The sequence below is a fragment of the Artemia franciscana genome, chromosome 19 (assembly GCF_032884065.1).
Source record: "Artemia franciscana chromosome 19, ASM3288406v1, whole genome shotgun sequence".
Lineage (NCBI taxonomy): Eukaryota > Metazoa > Arthropoda > Branchiopoda > Anostraca > Artemiidae > Artemia > Artemia franciscana.
The window spans coordinates 13,769,407-13,787,914 of record NC_088881.1 but is presented as its reverse complement, the minus strand read 5'-3'; the positions used below and the strand labels follow the sequence as shown (position 1 = coordinate 13,787,914).

At 34.0% G+C, this 18,508-nt stretch overlaps 1 protein-coding gene across 2 annotated transcripts in view; it reads right to left on the bottom strand.

Annotated features, from left to right (window-relative positions):
• Positions 1-18,508, bottom strand: part of LOC136039307 (monocarboxylate transporter 12-like) — a 77,549-nt gene that overhangs the window by 17,532 nt on the left and 41,509 nt on the right. For both annotated transcript variants that reach the window (XM_065722915.1, XM_065722916.1), the window contains 3 exons: positions 12,521-12,664; positions 7,964-8,169; positions 6,976-7,111 (listed from right to left, as the gene is read on the bottom strand). In XM_065722915.1, the coding sequence (XP_065578987.1) occupies positions 6,976-7,111; positions 7,964-8,169; positions 12,521-12,664 (486 nt within the window). The remainder of the gene's footprint in view (positions 1-6,975; positions 7,112-7,963; positions 8,170-12,520; positions 12,665-18,508) is intronic.

Below are 18,508 nucleotides of genomic sequence, written 5' to 3'. Positions count from 1 at the left end.
ATTGCTAACATTTAGTAAATTACAATTGAAGTCCCCAAAAACTATTGCCTTCTTTTGTGGTAAATTAATAAAACTAGAAAAATCATCAAATAGGTTACAAAAGAAAGGGGTCGGAAATGAGGGGGGCTTATAAAATAATGAAAAAATAAGAGAATTCTCGTCAACACTTATGTCTACGATTATTGAATAAATGCATCTATTATTTATAGGTTGCGAGAATAAGGATTCACAGTCTAATAGCCTGGTGAATTTCAGACTTGACCGGATGTAAAGAGAAATGCCGCCAGAGGACTTGGTTAATTTTCTTTCAATATGAATAGCTTGAAAACCAGGGAGGGAAAATTCATTCTTATCATCAATTTCTGAAAGCCATGTTTCCGTTATTCCAATTACGTCGAAAGGGCAGTAACCATTAATTAAAACTAAGTCTTTAAAATTAGCCCACTTATCCCGTATACTTCTGATGTTAAAGCAAATTACATTAAGTTTGGTCTCTTCCATTAGCTTAGGTTTCACATTTTTTACAAAATCAAAAGTGTCGAGATATTCACAGTTAATTTGATTTAAAGGGCTATCGGGGCTAGCTAAGGGGCTGGTGGGCAAATTATTTTGGTCATCGTAATAGTTAAAAACAACATTATTACACAGTGATAAATTCGTGAGAAACGTAAAATCTTGTACGGTGCACATTTAAACATCCATTGTGGTCTGAGTTTCATCATCTCCTTGATTAGAATATTGGAAATCTTCTTCAGCCGACGAAATATCATTGGTGGTAATTTTGGACTGGGATGGAAAGTTTGCCGTTTTTTTCTTAGATTTCTTGCCTTTGACTAGGGCAGTGGCATCGATTACCGTCTTGGGGGTTGTGGCAATTTCAGAGCCTGCATTGATTTGATTTGCAGTTGAGTCTACAGACTTAACTAGCTTTGATGTGGAATCTATGTCCTTTTTCATGGAGGATAATTGAGCCATAGCTGTTTCTAATATGTCATCACCTAGGAGTTTAGTGATAGCTTTCTTCTTGAGAGTATTTTTGGTTTCCTCAGCTTCATTACTAACCTCAATTAAGTGACTGACTGTGAGATAAGTTGCAAGCCTTTGCCATTCTTGGCTATTTTTAGATGAATCTTTTGGAGGGCAGGATGTTGAAGTAAACTTAGGTAAGGGATGGGGGGAATGACTAGAACCTTGAGTATGAACATTATTTGCCTCTTTTGGAAATGATACTGTCTTTGCATCTGCTACAGCAACTGTTGCTTGGCTTCTACTGGGCCGATGGGGTGTGGGTTGCCAAGGGATTCTTGCAGCTACAACTGAGTAGGGTAGGTTCATTTTATCAGATGTTCTAAGGATTACAACTCGCTTTTGGTGAGCTGGGCAAGATTGTTTTTGGAGGGCTGTGTGTCCCTTCCGGTTACAATTTCTGCAGAAAGGGTCTGACTCAGGGCATTCACTAATTGCGTGGCCTGTTTTCCCACACTTAAGGCAAGACGGATGGGACTGTTTGCAGTGTTTTTTGCTGTGGCCGTGGGCTAGACAAGTGGAGCATTGTAGGGGCTTAGGCTTATAAATCTTGTAAAAAAGAGACATACCGTACAAGAATATTTCTCCGCTTAGCTCAACTTTGCAGCAAATGAGGATTGAACGGCTAGGGTGAAGAAAACCTTCTTTGTTTAAACTTAGCCTTATAGCAGTTGAAGGATTGATGAGAAGACCTGAAGAATCTATTAGTTCAGTTTGTATTTCCTCCACTTTTACACTGGTATCAACACCATACAGCACATACTTGTGTAACTTTTCCACATCTTTTTTTGTGGCTAAAATTTTTGAGCCATCAAGAATTATTTCTTTGGATTTTGACAGGACATGGTCTGCCGCCTGAGAAGACGTAAAGTAAATATCAATAGACTCGTCCTGCTTGAAAACAAGTTCAAAATTCACCTTGGTGATCAGAAAGACAGCTTTCCTAATTTGCATTATTCGATCTTTTGAAAAGGGTTGGCCATTGGTTTTCTTGATTGAGACAGTATAATAATTGGGGTGATCGTTAGCACTTGTTTCTGGGACACTTGAAGAGAGGGGTTGCACTATCGTTGGTGAACGAGTTTCATCCTTTTTCCTCTTTTTGCCAGGCGTCTCACCTCTTTCATTAGAGTTAGTTTCGGCTAAGGCCTGAATTCCTGACAAGTGGCTAACAGTTTTGGATCGCGTAGTTGGGGGGGTTCTAGGAAGAGTTTTATAGGTAGGTTGGAATGGCGACCGGCTAAGGGTTTCAGTGGGAGTATCCTTCTCGGGTGGTAGCCTTAGGGGCTTTTTCCCCGTCATTTATTCCGACGAGATACTGCAGATTCACAAACTTAATCACAGTTTTTAATCAGCGATAACACCAATATATTCAATTATACACTAATAATAACTCACTGTGTATGAAGTGAGCAATCCCTCACAATTAAGTCCGCAAGTTAATTGCGCAATCACAATACAGTACAAAAAGTAATCCGATTAGGTTCATAAGCTAGTTCCTTTTAGTTCAGATACTAAATTCATACATACTTTTTAAAATAAAAAACCAGATTTGTACGTAAGATTTTGTATTCCTTGTCTTTTTCATTGTTAGGTTATTTTGTCACGTGGAATTTCTTATGATGATTATTATTCAGCAGTCCTTCAGTTTTAATACGCAGGGACCTTAGTAGTCAAGAAGCGTCGTTAATCTGATATAATATTGCTTGCGGGAGATTTCAGGCAAACATTACCTATAATACCTAGATCAGCCACTGTTGACGAAATGAATGCTTGCCTGAAAAATTCTAAGTTATGGGCACACGTAAAAACATTAAAATTAACTACAAATATGTGTGTCCAATTGCAAAACGATGACTCTGGTCAAAGATTTTCAGATCAATTGCTGGCAATTGGAAACGGAAAGCTCCCAGTAGACTCAATTTCAGGACGTATACAACTACCTGCTGAATTCTGTAATTTAGTGATTTCCAAAAATGAATTGATTGAAAAAGTATTTCCGAATATTCTAAACAATTATAAAAATAATAAATGGCTAAGTGAAAGAGTGATTCTTGCACCCAAAAATACAGACGTCCACGAAATCAACAATATTGTTTTGACCAAGATTCGAGACCAGGCAGTCCTTTACAAGTCAGTCGACACAGTTTTGGAACCAAATGAGGCGGTTAATTATCCATCTGAATTTTTAAATTCCGTGGATCTTTTAGGGTTTCCACCAAACGTGCAACAACTCAAAATAGGCGTACCAATAATACTGTTAAGAAATATCAACCCAACAAAGCTTTGCAATGGCACGCGACTCACCGTAAAAAAAAACAATGGAAAACCTAATAGAGGCCACAATCTTGACAGGGCCTTTTGAGGGTGAGGCTGTTCTTATTCCTTGCATTTCATGATTCCAACGGATCTGCCTTTTCAATTTAAAAGATTGCAATTCCCAATTCGATTAGCATTTGCAATCACCATCAACAAAGCTCAAGGTCAATCATTAGAAAAATGTGGTATAGATCTTAATACTGATTGTTTTTCCCATGGACAATTGTACGTTGCATGTTCGAGGGTCGGTAAACCTGACAACCTATTTAAATGCAGCGACAATTGGACAGCGAAAAATGTTGTATATTCGCAAGTTCTACGCAGTTAATTTGTATTGTATCTATCTATCTATCTATCTATATAAAAACGAGTTGTCTGTATGCTTGTTTGTTTGTTTGTAAAAGGAGCGTTTGCATATGACGTCATTATTAGTACATAAGGCTTTGTATATGCACAGACAATGCGAAAGCCAAGAATGTTGTATTTTCGCAAGTTTTACGTAGTTCAAAACATATATAAATCTATCTATATTCATAGGTGGTACACAGGGACACAACTACAATGGCGCGTAACTAATATGGCACGTAACGACTTACGCGCGCAGGGGGGAGGCGCGAAGCGCCTCCATCTACTAGGTGTTGGGGTGGCGCGAAGCGCCACCCCAACATAAATATATGATTAACTTATTTTGTCGTTAGATTAGGTATTTTCGCGCTGTATTCTGTTTCTGTGCGTGCTTGTAATTTGTACTGTTGTTTAATTTTCTTGCTTGTGTGTTATTTATTTATATTTTTGTGTGTATATGGCCCTTAGGCTTTTGAAATACACTTATCTATCTTATCTATCTATCATGAAAAGAGAAATCACCAATGCAACAGCACAAAAAAAAGAAAAAAAAGAGAGACAGAAGGAGAAAAGGAAGACTGTTTTCCTAAATTAGTGACTAATATAGACCAGCACTTGAATGAGTTCAAACAGCTACTCATCCATACAATCACATAGGTCAAACAGCATAGCCATACACAATCAACCATAAAGAATAATCCATGGACAGGTAGTCATGTCGTCAATAAGTATAAGTCGTCATTTACCAAACAATAGAAAAAATAATAAAGACAAATAATTCAGAGGCAACAACCCAACACAAGGGCTCATCAGGAGAATACACTGGGTATAGGGTTTCGCCACTTTAAATTCTCTACCCAGCCAAGTGTTGTGGCTACCACAGAATATCCATGGCGTCCCCGTGTCAGGTATCACCCCCAAAATACATGCCTATGAAAGAAAAAAAAACAGCAAATGTAAAACAACCAAGTAACACCAAAACAAGCTTATCCTGTTAACATATCCCTCTTTTTAGCAACAATAGGAAAACTAAATATAATAAATTTTACCAAATCACAAATATTAACACATTGCAAAAACCTGAATGAACTAAACAATTATAGAATTTATCTTTACCATGTGGCTTATTTAAAAAAATCCGCTCAATTAGAAACACAATTCAAAATAAATGGCGCTGCAACATCATTTCTCGAACCTCCGAAATTAGTTGAAAATTTCTTTAAGTATTTCTAGATAATTCTTTTGATATTTATTCAAAAGTTCGTTATAATGAAAATAAAATTTTTTTAAATTGCCAAGTTAATTTATTTGCAGAAAAACCTCTTGATATCAATTTTTGGCTTAAGATTTGACATCTATTTTTAAAATCAATATAATTACTACAAATCCTTGCATAACGAAGTAACTGTGAGAAAAACGCTGAATATGTGATATTTGAGTGTATATTACTTTCAGGGAATGGGAAACTAATCAGTTCAAAATCAAAATCATCCGTTTTATTATACATTTTAAAACTTAATTTATTATTATCACAAATATTAATATTTAAATCTAAGAAATGATCTTCATGACCAGCGCCATGACTAGTTTCAAGAATAAGCTCTGAAAGATATATATTTTTAGAAATATCAATGAAATCCTTATAATTTAAGACCAAAATATCATCTAAATATCTTTTATTATTTGACAAAACATGTTTTAAATTATTTGGATTATTCTTATCCATCACATATTTATATTCTAGTTGACTTAAAAACAAGTCAGCTATAAATGCGCTGGCATCCCCCCCCACTTGGGAATTCCCAAAATTTGCTTGTACAAATCACCACCAAATCTTATATAAGTATTGTATAAAACAAATTCTAATAACTCAAAAATCATATCCAAGCTGTAACATCTCAAGTTAACTGTAGTATTAAAGCAATTTGTCCATATAGCTTTTTTATTATAAGTGTCTATTTTTAAGAACCTTTTACTAGATAAGAGGAAAGATTTCTTGATAACAGTTTTTAAATTATCTAACACTACATTAAGTGATAAATTAGTATACATTGTCGCAAAATCGAAAGACTCAATTCTTTTAGCTGAAACCATTGTTAAAGAATCTATCACCTGCAGTGAATTATTAACACTCCAATATGGATTAAAATTCGAAATTTTTTTAATACCAGAACAATAGGTTTTAAGTTTATTTACAATTTCCTTTAAAATTAAAGAGAGGTCAGTAGCAGCAATGCGGGTTGGACATTTAGCTGCTCCAGCAATAAACCGTGGTTTAGGGGGATTCTTATGAAATTTTACAGTCCGATATAGGAAAGGGAACTTTTTATCATTGTCATTTATTTTAATATTAAAATTTTAAAAAGTATTTCTTCAGTCTTTTCAATTAAATTCTCATCCTCTATATTTACCTTTTCGTAAACATTAGTTGTGCATAACTCCCTTTTTAAGATGTCACAATACAGCTTCTGACAAATTATGGCAAAATTATTATTAGCTTTATCCACTGGCACAATTACAAATTCATTCTGTAGATTAGCAATTGCTTGTTTAATCTTCGCATTATAAAATAATGATTTAGTGTTACTATTTTTTAAGTTAGAATGTATTTTATTTCGTATTCTACTAATAATTAAATTCCTCCAACTTCGAAAACTCTCTTTATTTTTATTCTCTTTCTTACACCACTTATCAATAAATAAATCAAAATTATTTTCCAAGCCATCAAGAACACTCGATGGTTTCAGATGATGAGAAAGACGGAAATTAGCCCCTTTATTCATTATAATTTGAAGATCATCTTGCTTTACTATTGAAAAGTCCCCTGTTATAACATGTTTGTAAGTAGGATTTACAAATGGGCCAAGTTGCTAACAATTACAAACCGGTTTCCAATTTATATCACTATCTAATCTTTTTAGTATTAAATTATAATTAAAAATAATTTGCCCAATAGTTCTTGAAAATTTATAAGTTAAAACTGGACTATCATTATATTTCAAATTACTAGGAATGGCCTGTTTCACATGCCGCTGATTTAAAATTTCTGATAAATTAATATCTTCAATCTGCTTACAAGTAAAATTAATAGGTAAATATAATCTGTTATCCTTATTACTAATCTTATCGAACTTTTTCTTTTTTGAAATAAATTTCGATATATACATATATTTATATATATATATATATATATATATATATATATATATATATATATATATATATATATATATATATATATATATATATATATATATATATATATATATATATATAAAATCCCACCTGATTGCTGGTGAGTAGAACTAGCTGAACTAGAACTAGCCAAAGAGTAAACTTCTTGTTCCCTCTTCCCCTCGTAATCACTTTGTTTCTTCGACTTATGACAGAGTGGTAAAGGAGACATCAGAGCTCCAAATACCTAAAAAAATACATACAAATATATTATGCTAAACGACGAGTAAATAGAAAAAAGCAAAATAGAAGGCGAATAAATAGAAAGTTACGTAAAGGAAAGAAGAGAGGTAAAATAGAAGGATATTAAATAGAAAAATCATCGGCACTTTAACATGTTTATGATACAAATTAAAATCTACAATCGCCTTGGACAGTGCAGCTATTTATTTCCGTTTTTAGTGAATTTTACGGCGTCTCCCCAAATTTCCCCGAAAAAAATTTGGATTCTCCAAAATATACCTGAAAATAAACGCTAACAAAAACTATCGATTTGTATTTAGTGTTAATATTTGTACGTTTGCAAATACCTAATTTTATTTTTAGAAACTCCCCGCGGACATTGTTTCTTTAATCTATATGGATGATCCCGTCGCAGCTTTCGTGCGAGCTACACGTTCGCTAATTAATTATTAAGCACCAATAAAAACAAATTTTGGCGGCAAATGATAGCATTTTGACAAATAAACTTCATTTCAACTGCATGATTCTCGTAAAGTTACATAGGGTGACTGCGTTACAGCAAATTCTGTATGTTGCAGCTTTCTGCAGAACGCTTCTGAAATCTGATATTAAGCAAATTTGGTCTTCGCTCACGCTCAACAAATCACTCGAAATTCGACTTAATGTTCAACAAAATGTCGACGCAAAATTCACATAATAGCCTTTATCATAAAAGCAACAGATCCATGTCATGCCATTCGAAAACCGACTGGCAATTTCAAGACAAAGCTGTCGCACAAGTAGTTGTCTTTATTACGGCAGTAGCCTCAATATAGTGTTTTAAGGATCAGTTCAGTACTATTGCTTCCATACTTACACAACAAAAGAGTACAATGACACTGATAATCAAATGAGCTACACGCCAGCCATAAGTCTCTTCGAGCCAAGTGGCGAAAGGCGCAAAACACAAAATTCCAAAACATGGGCCACAGGAGCTAATGGCGATGGCGCTTTTGAGTTTTTTCTCAAAATATAAATGGGGTAGGAACACAGCGGGCGAAGAAATCAAGCCAAGTCCAATTCCTGAAAGAGGAAATATTGTCAAAAACAGAGATTCCAAAAAATTATGATTCCAGTTTATTTCCTTATGACGGGTGGAGAATGAACGACCGAAATATAAGGAAGCATTTTTATATTTGCGTCCCATTGCCTTTAAGAAAGTGTCTTTTTTTAATTTAAATTTGTTTGTTTCCAAAAATGTAAATTTTTACATCGATATTTCGAAATCATTCATCTTCAAAAAAATTCAATATATTCTTATTTCTTCCCTGAGAAAATTTTATATTTTGAGACAATATTATTGAACTAGCTAAAGTTAGTGTACAAATATATCTATTTTTAAATATCATCAAATTCAAAAAAAAAATCGAAAATCCTACGATTATTTTTTCATAGCCTGTTATTCATATCTTTTCACCCCTACAACAGAAAGAGAAATCTAGCAAGCTGATTACAAGGTAATTGTAGCAAATTTGGAAGAGAACATTTGCAGACAATATTTTTAGAAGAAAATCGTTGCCAGCACTAAGGACCGGATGAAAAAAATATTTAGCTCATTTACCCAAGCACAAAATTTTAAGTCCCCTTACCTTCTTCAAGAAACCTTTATAGTAAATTTCAACTTGATCTCACAGCCGTTATACAAGAACAGGATGTTTTTTAAGAAAATGTAAAATTCGTCTTCTTTATGAAACCAGGCTATATGCAATTTGCAAAATGAGAAATTTTGGTGAGGTTTCAGGCATAAAGCAAATTATAATAATAATAAAAACATATATAATAAACATTTGCTCTGAGTATCAAAAACATACTGAAGCTTCTGTTGCATATTCGGTTAACTGCTGTATAGCATCGCGGTGACTGGCTTGTTGGGAGTTAACGATATTTCCAATTATAAAGGCTAAAGTTTTTTCATGGGGGATCCTTTGGGCTGATCACAGGGAGTTGTGACCCCCTCCCCCTTCTACCTGAGCGTTGATTTGGTGATATTTTTTACCCTCTCTACTTTGCAATCGATTTAAGAGCATACGAAGGAAGGAAGTATTTTTCTTATTATCAAAAAATCTCAACTCGTTTTAGAAGAATAATAAAAATGTAAAATAAAACACCACAATGATGATAATTAAAGTTAAAAATCTTACCCATCAAAATTAAGAATAAAATCTGGATAGCCATTAGAAAATTTTACAGTTTGATTGCACCTCATGTTCTTCTGAATGCAAAGATTTAGAAACAAAATGGTACAACTCTGAGACTTAAAAAAAGAAAAAAAGGAAAAAATAGAGAATAAAAAAGAAATAATAAAATATAAAATATACAAAAGGAGGCCAAGACGATGCAATATCTTAAAGAATCATTCTGTCTCGTCCCTCACATATTTTTTTTATCTGTTTTGCCAAACTAATTAGAATTGATTGGGTGGTATGCCACAACTTGTAAAGCTTGGATAAGAGATCCGAATAAACAACAGAAAACCAAATTGCCAACACCTACTTTCCAAAAAAAGTTTTAACTCCAATCTTAGAAAAACCATTTTATTCAACCAGTTTTGTGCCAGTGATAGTGAGACCTATTGAGCCTTAAATCATTATATAATTTTTTTTCCATCATATAATTTTCATGATGATTTAAATTTACATCATTATGTAAGTTTTGAAATGTCCCTGTAAGGTCAGGCACTCGCTAATGTGAGTTTTTATCCCCATATTTATTCAAGATGTGCATTAATCCTATGTTGACTAATATCGAATCTACCTGTTTTCTAGGCTACACCAATATCTTCTATGTTGCTTGCGCAGATAATCTCTTGTTGATTAGTAGAACGAAATTGGGCCTCGTTCACTCGGTTGGTCTTCTTTCTCATCTTTTTCCAATATTGGATTAGCTCTGAATGTTGATAAATGTGGTTACCTAGCATTTAATATAAAATCGCCATCTACAGTTTTAGCACTGCCATGTGGATTTTCTTCAATCGAATGTGCTAATGTATTATGTGGCTTGGAATCCATATTCGCTGTAGGCTGTCATGGCTGCGTGAAAAGGCTCTTGTCGACACGAAACAAAATATTCAAATAGTCTATGGGATAAATCGTCACTAATCGTGGTCGTTACTCATATCGAGTGCTTACCCGTCCTTACACGTCTTTACTTTCTGTGATCCTTCCGTTTTATTTATGTTTCGTATGTATCCTCTATTCGAAAAAAAGCAATTAAAATCAATTCAAGTAATGCATTTTCGGTATCTGAAATACCTATATTATTTGCCTCGATCTTGCCGTAACCACACCATTGTTAGTAAATACTGTGCTAGGGATATTTCTGTGTCATTCAAAAGATTAAATACTGTTTTAGCTGATCATCCTTATTATTTCGCAGGGTTCTTCCCACCCGCTAATCCGATTGTTTTGCCGCTAATCTGGTTGTGTCATATTTGTGCAGATTGAACCTTTTTTGTTTCTTTTTCATAGCACTCTGCTTGATTTCTTTGTTTCTAGTTGCTAGTTGGAAGCTATTATAAAGTACTAGCTGTTGGGGTGGCGCTTCGCGCCACCCCAACACCTAGTTGGTGGGGGCGCTTCGCGCCCCCCCCAAGCCCCCCCGCGCGCGTAAGTCGTTACGCGCCATAATAGTTACGCGCCATTGTAGTTGTGTCCCTATGTCCCACCTGTGAATATAGATATATATATATATATATGGTTTTAACTACGTAAAACTTGCGAATATACAACATTCTTTGCTGTCCCATTGTCTTTGCATATAAATAGATTGTCAGGTTTACCGACTCTTGAACATGCAACATATAATAGTCCATGGGAAAACAATCTGTATTCAGATCTATACCTCATGATTCTAATGATTGCCCTTGAGCTTTGTTGATGGTGATTGCTAATCGACCATTCCCTGTCCCGGTCGTCATTTACATCCCCCTGTTTCCCCCGGTGTCCCCGTTGTAGTTGTGTCCCTGTGTCCCGGTCGTTATTTATATTCCCTGTGTCCCGGTCGTCATTTGTATCCCGGTGTACCGGTCTGTATATACATTCGTTTTTTAGTTTTGTTTTTCTCCTTTATTTTTTTCCTTTTTTTTTCTTTTTTAGTTTATTTAGATTTTTAGATTTTTTAGTTTTTTTATTAGTTTTTAGTTTTTTTTTCTTTTTAGTTTTTTTGTAGTTTTTACCTTCTTTTTAGTTTTGTTAATTTTTTTTTTTACTTGTGTCCTGGTCGTCATTTATACTCCCTGTGTCCCGGTGCTTTGTTGATTGCTAATCGAACATTCCTTTTGTCCTGGTCGCTTTCTCTTTGAGTGTCGTCATTTATTAGTTTTTTCCTTTTTTTTTTAGTTTTTTATTGGTTTTTACCTTTATTTTAGCTTATTTTTCAGTTTTTTCCTTTTTTTTAGTTTTTTTTTATTTTTTATTTTTTTTAGTTTTTTACCTTTTTTTAGTTTTTATAGTTTTTTTAGTTTTTTAGCTTTTTTACTTTTTTTATTAGTTTTTAGTTTTTTTTTGTAGTTTTTGCCTTTTTTTAGTTTTTTCAGTTTTTTTTTAGTTTTTTATTGGTTTTTACCTTTATAGTTTTTTTAGTTTTTTAGCTTTTTTATTTTTTTTATTAGTTTTTAGTTTTTTTTGTAGTTTTTGCCTTTTTTTAGTTTTTTCAGTTTTGACGTCACCTAATCCAGTTTTTTCAGGTGACGTCACCTGACACATCCATCCATCCATCCATCCATCCATCCACAGACAGACAACTTATTTTTATATATATAGATAAATTTTGATTTATCAAATGATACGAGTAGAATCTTCCTCTCCAAGTTCATGAAAGGGAACTTGGAATATTCTAAGAATATTCTACCACACCTGTTTGGAAAAAGTCAAGAATCCGCAAAAAGGAGGTATCTTTAGATTGATTTAACAGTTTTAGGAATTTCCTGTAGCTTACCCACCTTGACTGAAAACCTTGTCAGCACATAGAGCCGTTTACTTACCAACGGTCATTCGACACTGAGGCTCGCAAAATAATTTTTAAGATATCAAATGGCTTTAATTTTCTTTTACCTAAAGCATCCTTCTTACAATGAAAAATTAAGCAAACAATTCTGTTTTTTCACCTTTTAAAATATTAAGAATACATTTTTCTGTCTTATAAATAAAATCTTTTTTTATTTTAAATAAATATTTTCTTTAAAAATACTATAAATTGCCAAACTGCTAACTTATCTTACATAAGTACCGTAGGTTAAAAAGAGTATTCTTTAATTTGTTATTGTCACCTTCTAAAATTTAATAAAATTTCATCTTTCTTATATATGAAAGGTTTATTTTTAGATTAAATTCAATTCTTTTCAAACATGCTAGAAATTACCAAACTGCTTACTTACCTCCCATAACACCATAGGTGAAAATGAATACATAAAAATTTTTTGCCTGTGAAGCCCCAATAAATGATACAAATCCAAGGATACTTCCAAATATCACTGTCCTCGCACAACCAATTACGTCTATCAGTGCAAAAGCAAATGGACCTTTAAAGAAAACAAAAAGAAAACCTCAATTTCAAATCATTGAGCATTAACTATCGTAAACTAAAATAAAAAAAAAATTATGAAGGCTATTAATAATTAATAATAATAAAGATTAATAAATAATACGAGTAAAATAATAATAATGATATTAAATAATAATAACGATAATAATAAGCATAATACAGTACAATTAACTAATAAAAATAAACATAATAATAAAGACAGAGAATAATAATGTAAATACTTCAAAGAAGATTTAAAAGAAGAATATTTAAATATAAAAAAGAAGACCAACAGGTAATAGTGCTTAATTTCAATAATCATAAGCCAACGTAAATAACAAACCAATCTTCCTCCAACGCAATCTATGCAAAGCTGCTCTCTTTACCCCCTCCCAAAAAGTTCAATTACCCTAAATCTTTCCTTGCGGCATCCTCCCACCGAATTTGGTAGGACCTGCTTTTTGTGTGTCCTTACAAGAACGATATTTTGAAATTTGTTGTCCCTCATCTGGAGAACATTTCTTAGTCAACTCAATCTTTCTTTCATTACAGCGCGTGAAAGCGAGATTGAACCAAATTTTTCGTATGCCTCACTACTTAAAATACGGTCAGTTAGACAAGTACCCAAATTAATCCGTAGATAATTTCAATGGAAATCATCTAACAAATCCTTCTCCGTTTTTTTGACCACCCAGACTTTAGAACACTACTTGCCCATTGTCATCATTGTACCTTCTAATATTCTAATCTTAGTTTGCAGATTTATCTTCCGAATCTTCCAAACTTTTTTGAAATTTGAAAAACACGAAGGCCTTGGCTATTCTACTTTTAACATCTTCATTATACCTAACGTCTTTACTAACAATACTACCAAGGTAAGTGAAGCTATTCATTTGATCTATCTTCTCGTTACCCAGCGCAACCTCTTCAACTTTACTTACTCCCATTCTGCAATCGAAAAGAAAAGAGCTCTAAGGTTCAACCCTAATCCTAGTAATTTTTCCAACTTCAGAAAATTTCTCAAAAGGTTTCTTTCGCTTATGGTATAACTCCCCCCCCCTCCAAAAAAAATCTTCCCTTAAACTTGTGAACTATTTTCATTTCTCTATAAACTACAAAATGTTTTCCCCAATATAAAGAAAGTATAGAAAACACGAAGTTTGAAATTCATTAAGAATATAACTGCAGACTCAAGACGTAAAATTTATTTTTCCGATTATACTTTGCTTATTGGATCTTCAACCTTTCACCATTATTGGATATATTCTCTAATAGTCAAATGGAAGCTAACAATCCTTGTTGCGTAATTCCAATTATTGTCTCAATACTATCTTAATAGCCTAGTCTACAATTAGAAATAAGAAAAGCCCACTCCTACTGTAAAAATAGCTTTAAAGTTGGAAAATATTTTAAGACAGTAGAGAGTCAAGATTTTTGGCGTCTCCACACATTGAATTCTACATGAAGTTCCAAAGTATAGAAAATTTAGTTCAGAAATGGGAAACATCACAGCACGCAAAAAGGGAATTTTCCCTTTGCGTCACAGCAATAGCTTCAGTTGCTACTTGGCATTCAATCAGATATATATGTCATTCATCTTGAATATATATTCAACAGAATTGGTATTCAAACAAAATATATATGACATGTACGCTTTGAATTGTTGTTGTTGATTATTAACGTCTCCTCTAGATCCAGCTTCTATTTCTTGATGGAGTAATCTGAAACAAACTTCATAATTTCTGTTTTTCCCTTTTTATTTTATTTTAAACTAATGTAATATTCTAGCTAAAATCATCCAGTCTATCATAGAATTCTTGAATAGAATTCAAGAACAGCCTGATCATTTCCAGTCTTATACCATCATCATTTATCCCTATCCCAAGCTTAACATTGAGTTTGACAAGTTTGAGATTGAGTTTGAGCTTAACAAGACTAACATTGAGACTGCTAAGCTTTTCTCTTTGACATAAATTTCTCATATTGCTTCTAAGTCTTTCGCAAAAGGAGACACTCAATTAGAAATTGATGTACAGTCTCGCTCTACAAATTACAAGCTTTACAAATTGGGCTATCAATTTTCTCAATCCTAAATAGTCTTATATTAGTACTTACAGGATCTGATAGAAAAAAGAATAACAATTTACAATTACTTTTATCCAACTTACTATAAATGTTATTATCAAAGTGGTTATGTTTTTTCTGGGCTATAAGCTGATTATGGATTAAATCCTTCAAAATTCTAAATCTCCTTTGACTCAATCCTATTCTGATAGCTCTCTTATAATCATCTCCCTCTACACAATGCAGGTACTGTGCTGATGTCCATACTATCTGAATTTCTAATCCGTTTTGAAGCATTTGAACAAATATGTTGTAACAACTGCTGACTTCTTGGTTTTGGTTTGTAATAAAACTTTGGTAAGGTCAGTATAGCAGCTTTTGAGTCACTATAAATATCAAATACACTTTGAATCAGATCAAAATTAAATGCTTTTGAAGATAGCTGTGAGATTGTAACTAGTGAATATTGATAACTGGAAAATGCTACCGAATTATTTTTTATTAAACTTTAATTGTAATTTTACTAATTGAGTCATACGGAGAAAACATCAAACAATAGGGTCCCCTATATTTTCATCTCAATGCGCAAAAAAATTGTCATTGCGCACACGCTAAAATAGAGTCATGAAGAAATGTGTGTAACTGATCTGTCTAAAAAATCTTTAATGAAGAATATAAAAATTTTCCTTACTGTGTAATGTTAATACTATTGGCAGCTCTGAAATTTTCATATAGAAATAAAAGCTACAAAAAATCTCGATTCTCCTCTGGCTTAGTGCAACTCCCCATTCAGTTCATTCTGAGCGGGATAGGTTCTACTCCTTTTTCTAACGACGTAGAAATTCTTTTTTTCAGATTAAAACAACAATAAAGAGACAAAAGGAATCTTCATGTTGATTCAATTTACGAAAATGTTTTCTAAACTGGGCCCTATTGATAAATCAATTTAATCAGCTATAAAATAATTCATTATAAAAAATGAATTATATATTCATAATAAATTATATATATTATAGTAAATTCATTACATAAAAACTCATTAAAATCTGATCACCCACTCGTAAGTTGTAAGTACCTCATTTTTTCAAATTTTTCCTCTCCCTTCAGCCCCTCAAATGGTTGAATCGGGAAAAACAACTTTATCAAGTCAATTTGTGCAGCTGCCTGACACGCCTAGTGATTTTCATCGTGCTAGCACGTCCAAAAGCACCAAACTCTGCACCAAACAGATCCATTCCAATTATGTCAATCATGTGTCTACAACTTGTGCTGATTCTTCCCATCAAGTTTCATCTCGATCTCTCTCCTCTAAGAGTTTTCCAAGATTTCCTATTCCCAGAATCTCTGTTTCTCCCCTCCAGCCACCTATGTCCCCAATATTCATCGTCTTAAGACGTCCAAAAGCACCGAACTCGCCAAAGAACTGGACCCCCCTAATTCCCCCATATAGAGCGAATCCAGTCCAAGTAGGTTAATAACGTATCTACAATATTTGCTCATTCTACCCACCAAGTTTCATCCCGATCTCTCCACTCTAAGCATTTCCCAAAATTTCCGGTTTCCAAGATTTCTGTTTCCCCTCTCCAACCCTCTATGTCCCCAGATCCGATTCGAATTGAACATGGAGCATCTGAGACGTAAGATCCTTCTATATATTAAGTTTCATTAAGATCCGATCACCCATTCGTAAGATAAAGATACCTCAATTTTTACGTTTTCCAAGAATTCCAGTTTCCCCCTCCAGATCCCCCCAATGTCACCATATTTGGTCGGAATTTAAATTTGAGGGCACTAAGGCACAATATCCCTCTTAATATGAAAATTCATTCAGATGTGATCACTCGTTAGTAAGTTACAAATACCTCATTTTTTCTAATTTTTCCGAATAACTCCCCCCCCCCAGATCCACCAAAGAGAGTGAATACGGTCGGTTTATGCCAGTCATGTATCTTGGACTTGTGCCTATTATTCCCCCCAAGTTTCACATTGATCTCTCCGCTTTAAGCGTTTTTCAAGATTCTCCCCCCCCCAACCCCCCCCCCCCCCAGGACTCTTGATCCGGTCGGGATTTAAAATAAGAGATTTGAAGTACGAGGTCCTTCTAAATATGAATTTTATTATGATCCGATTACTTCTTCGTAAGTTAATACTTCATTTTTTCTAATTTTTCACAATTAACCCTCCCTCCCAAACTCCCCCAAATAGAGCGGATCCGTTCCAGTTATGTCAATCACGTATCTAAGACATCTGCCTATTCTCCCCACCAAGTTTCATCCTGATCCCTCCACTCTAAGTGTTTTCCAAGATTTTAGGTCCCTCTCCCCCCAATGTCCCCAGATCCATTCAAGATTTAAAATAAGAGCTCTGATACACAATATACTTCTAAATATCAAATTTCATTAAGATGTGATCACCCGTTCGTAAGTTAAAAAAACTCATTTTTTCTAATTTTTCCGATTTTACCATCCTTTTGCGAGCCTCCTTTTGCGAGCCTCAGCTTCCAAAGACTGTCTCAAAAACAAGGGGCACATAAGTGAAATTTCCCAGCCCCCCCCCCAGAGAACTACAAAAGCTGGCCTCAACTCTAATCTTACCCGTTCATTCCGGATTCATTTGAATATCATGGATGCAGCAATGGCGGCAACCTAGTAAAGAGCGAATTACGGCCCAATGTAACCAACAGTTTAAAAATACGTTTCTAATCGAAACTGACAAGCGAGAGAGTTTTCAGAATTCTAAAAATTTATGCTTAAATCCGCGAATGGTTAAAATGTTGCTGAAGCGGTATCCATGCCCAATACACGAACCAAGGTTTTGCAAATTCTTTAAATTAACTAATAAATACCAGACAGTCAGACCCTCATCCCATCTAGCCACCGCTTAAAGCATGGATGCTTAAAGTCGTTGAAAGGTTATATTATTTCTCTGGCGGTAATCAATCGCTAAATATGTACCAACAATTTAGTCCTTTCTCATGCCCATATTCACTGCTTAAAGAACGGATGCCTTTAAGCCGTGGTTTGCAGATATATCGGTTCCCCCTGCGTGAATTAGCATGAGAGAACCTCAACAGGTTGACTCTAGTTCGGCATTGTGTAGTGACATGTATGAGAGGTGTAAAATAAGTGGGAGACAGTAACAACGGCAATCAAAGGGTTAAAATTAACCTTGACTCGTTGCCCACTTTGGACAATTGGACAATCTGTCCTGGCTTTTTCTACAATTGGCCACGACTTGACTTTTCCCACAACTATTCCCTTTTCAATTCAAATTTATGAAAGAAAAAAAGGGTAATTTTCCTGCCAGTTGAAAAAACGAAGCGTAAAGACAAAAACAGAGTGGTTTTGCTAGATTTCACTTGAAAAGGCTAGTTTTTTTGTGTTTGATCACTGAGGAAGGCTTGAACAAGATCTTTGCAAAAAAATTCTTTTCTGTCTTCTCAACTGGCTGAAATCATCTTAATTATCTTAGACAAAACATAAAAATTAAAATATACAGGCTTCGTAAGGTTCATTTCAATAGGCTAGTTTTTTTTCTGTGTTTGAGCAATGAGGATGGCTTAGCGGAGGTCCTTGCCAAAACATCTCTTTTCGTGTTTTCGATTCTTTTTTTCATCTGGCTGAAAATCATCCTCGTTCTATAGGCTTTCTTAGTAATTTTTGTGTTTTATTTACTATTTACCAAACTTCATGTATAGCCAGTGAGGTTCTGGAAAGTATTAATAACAAAGGTATTGTCAGGGCATTAAAATAAAAAAAATTTTGAACGATTAGGTAAA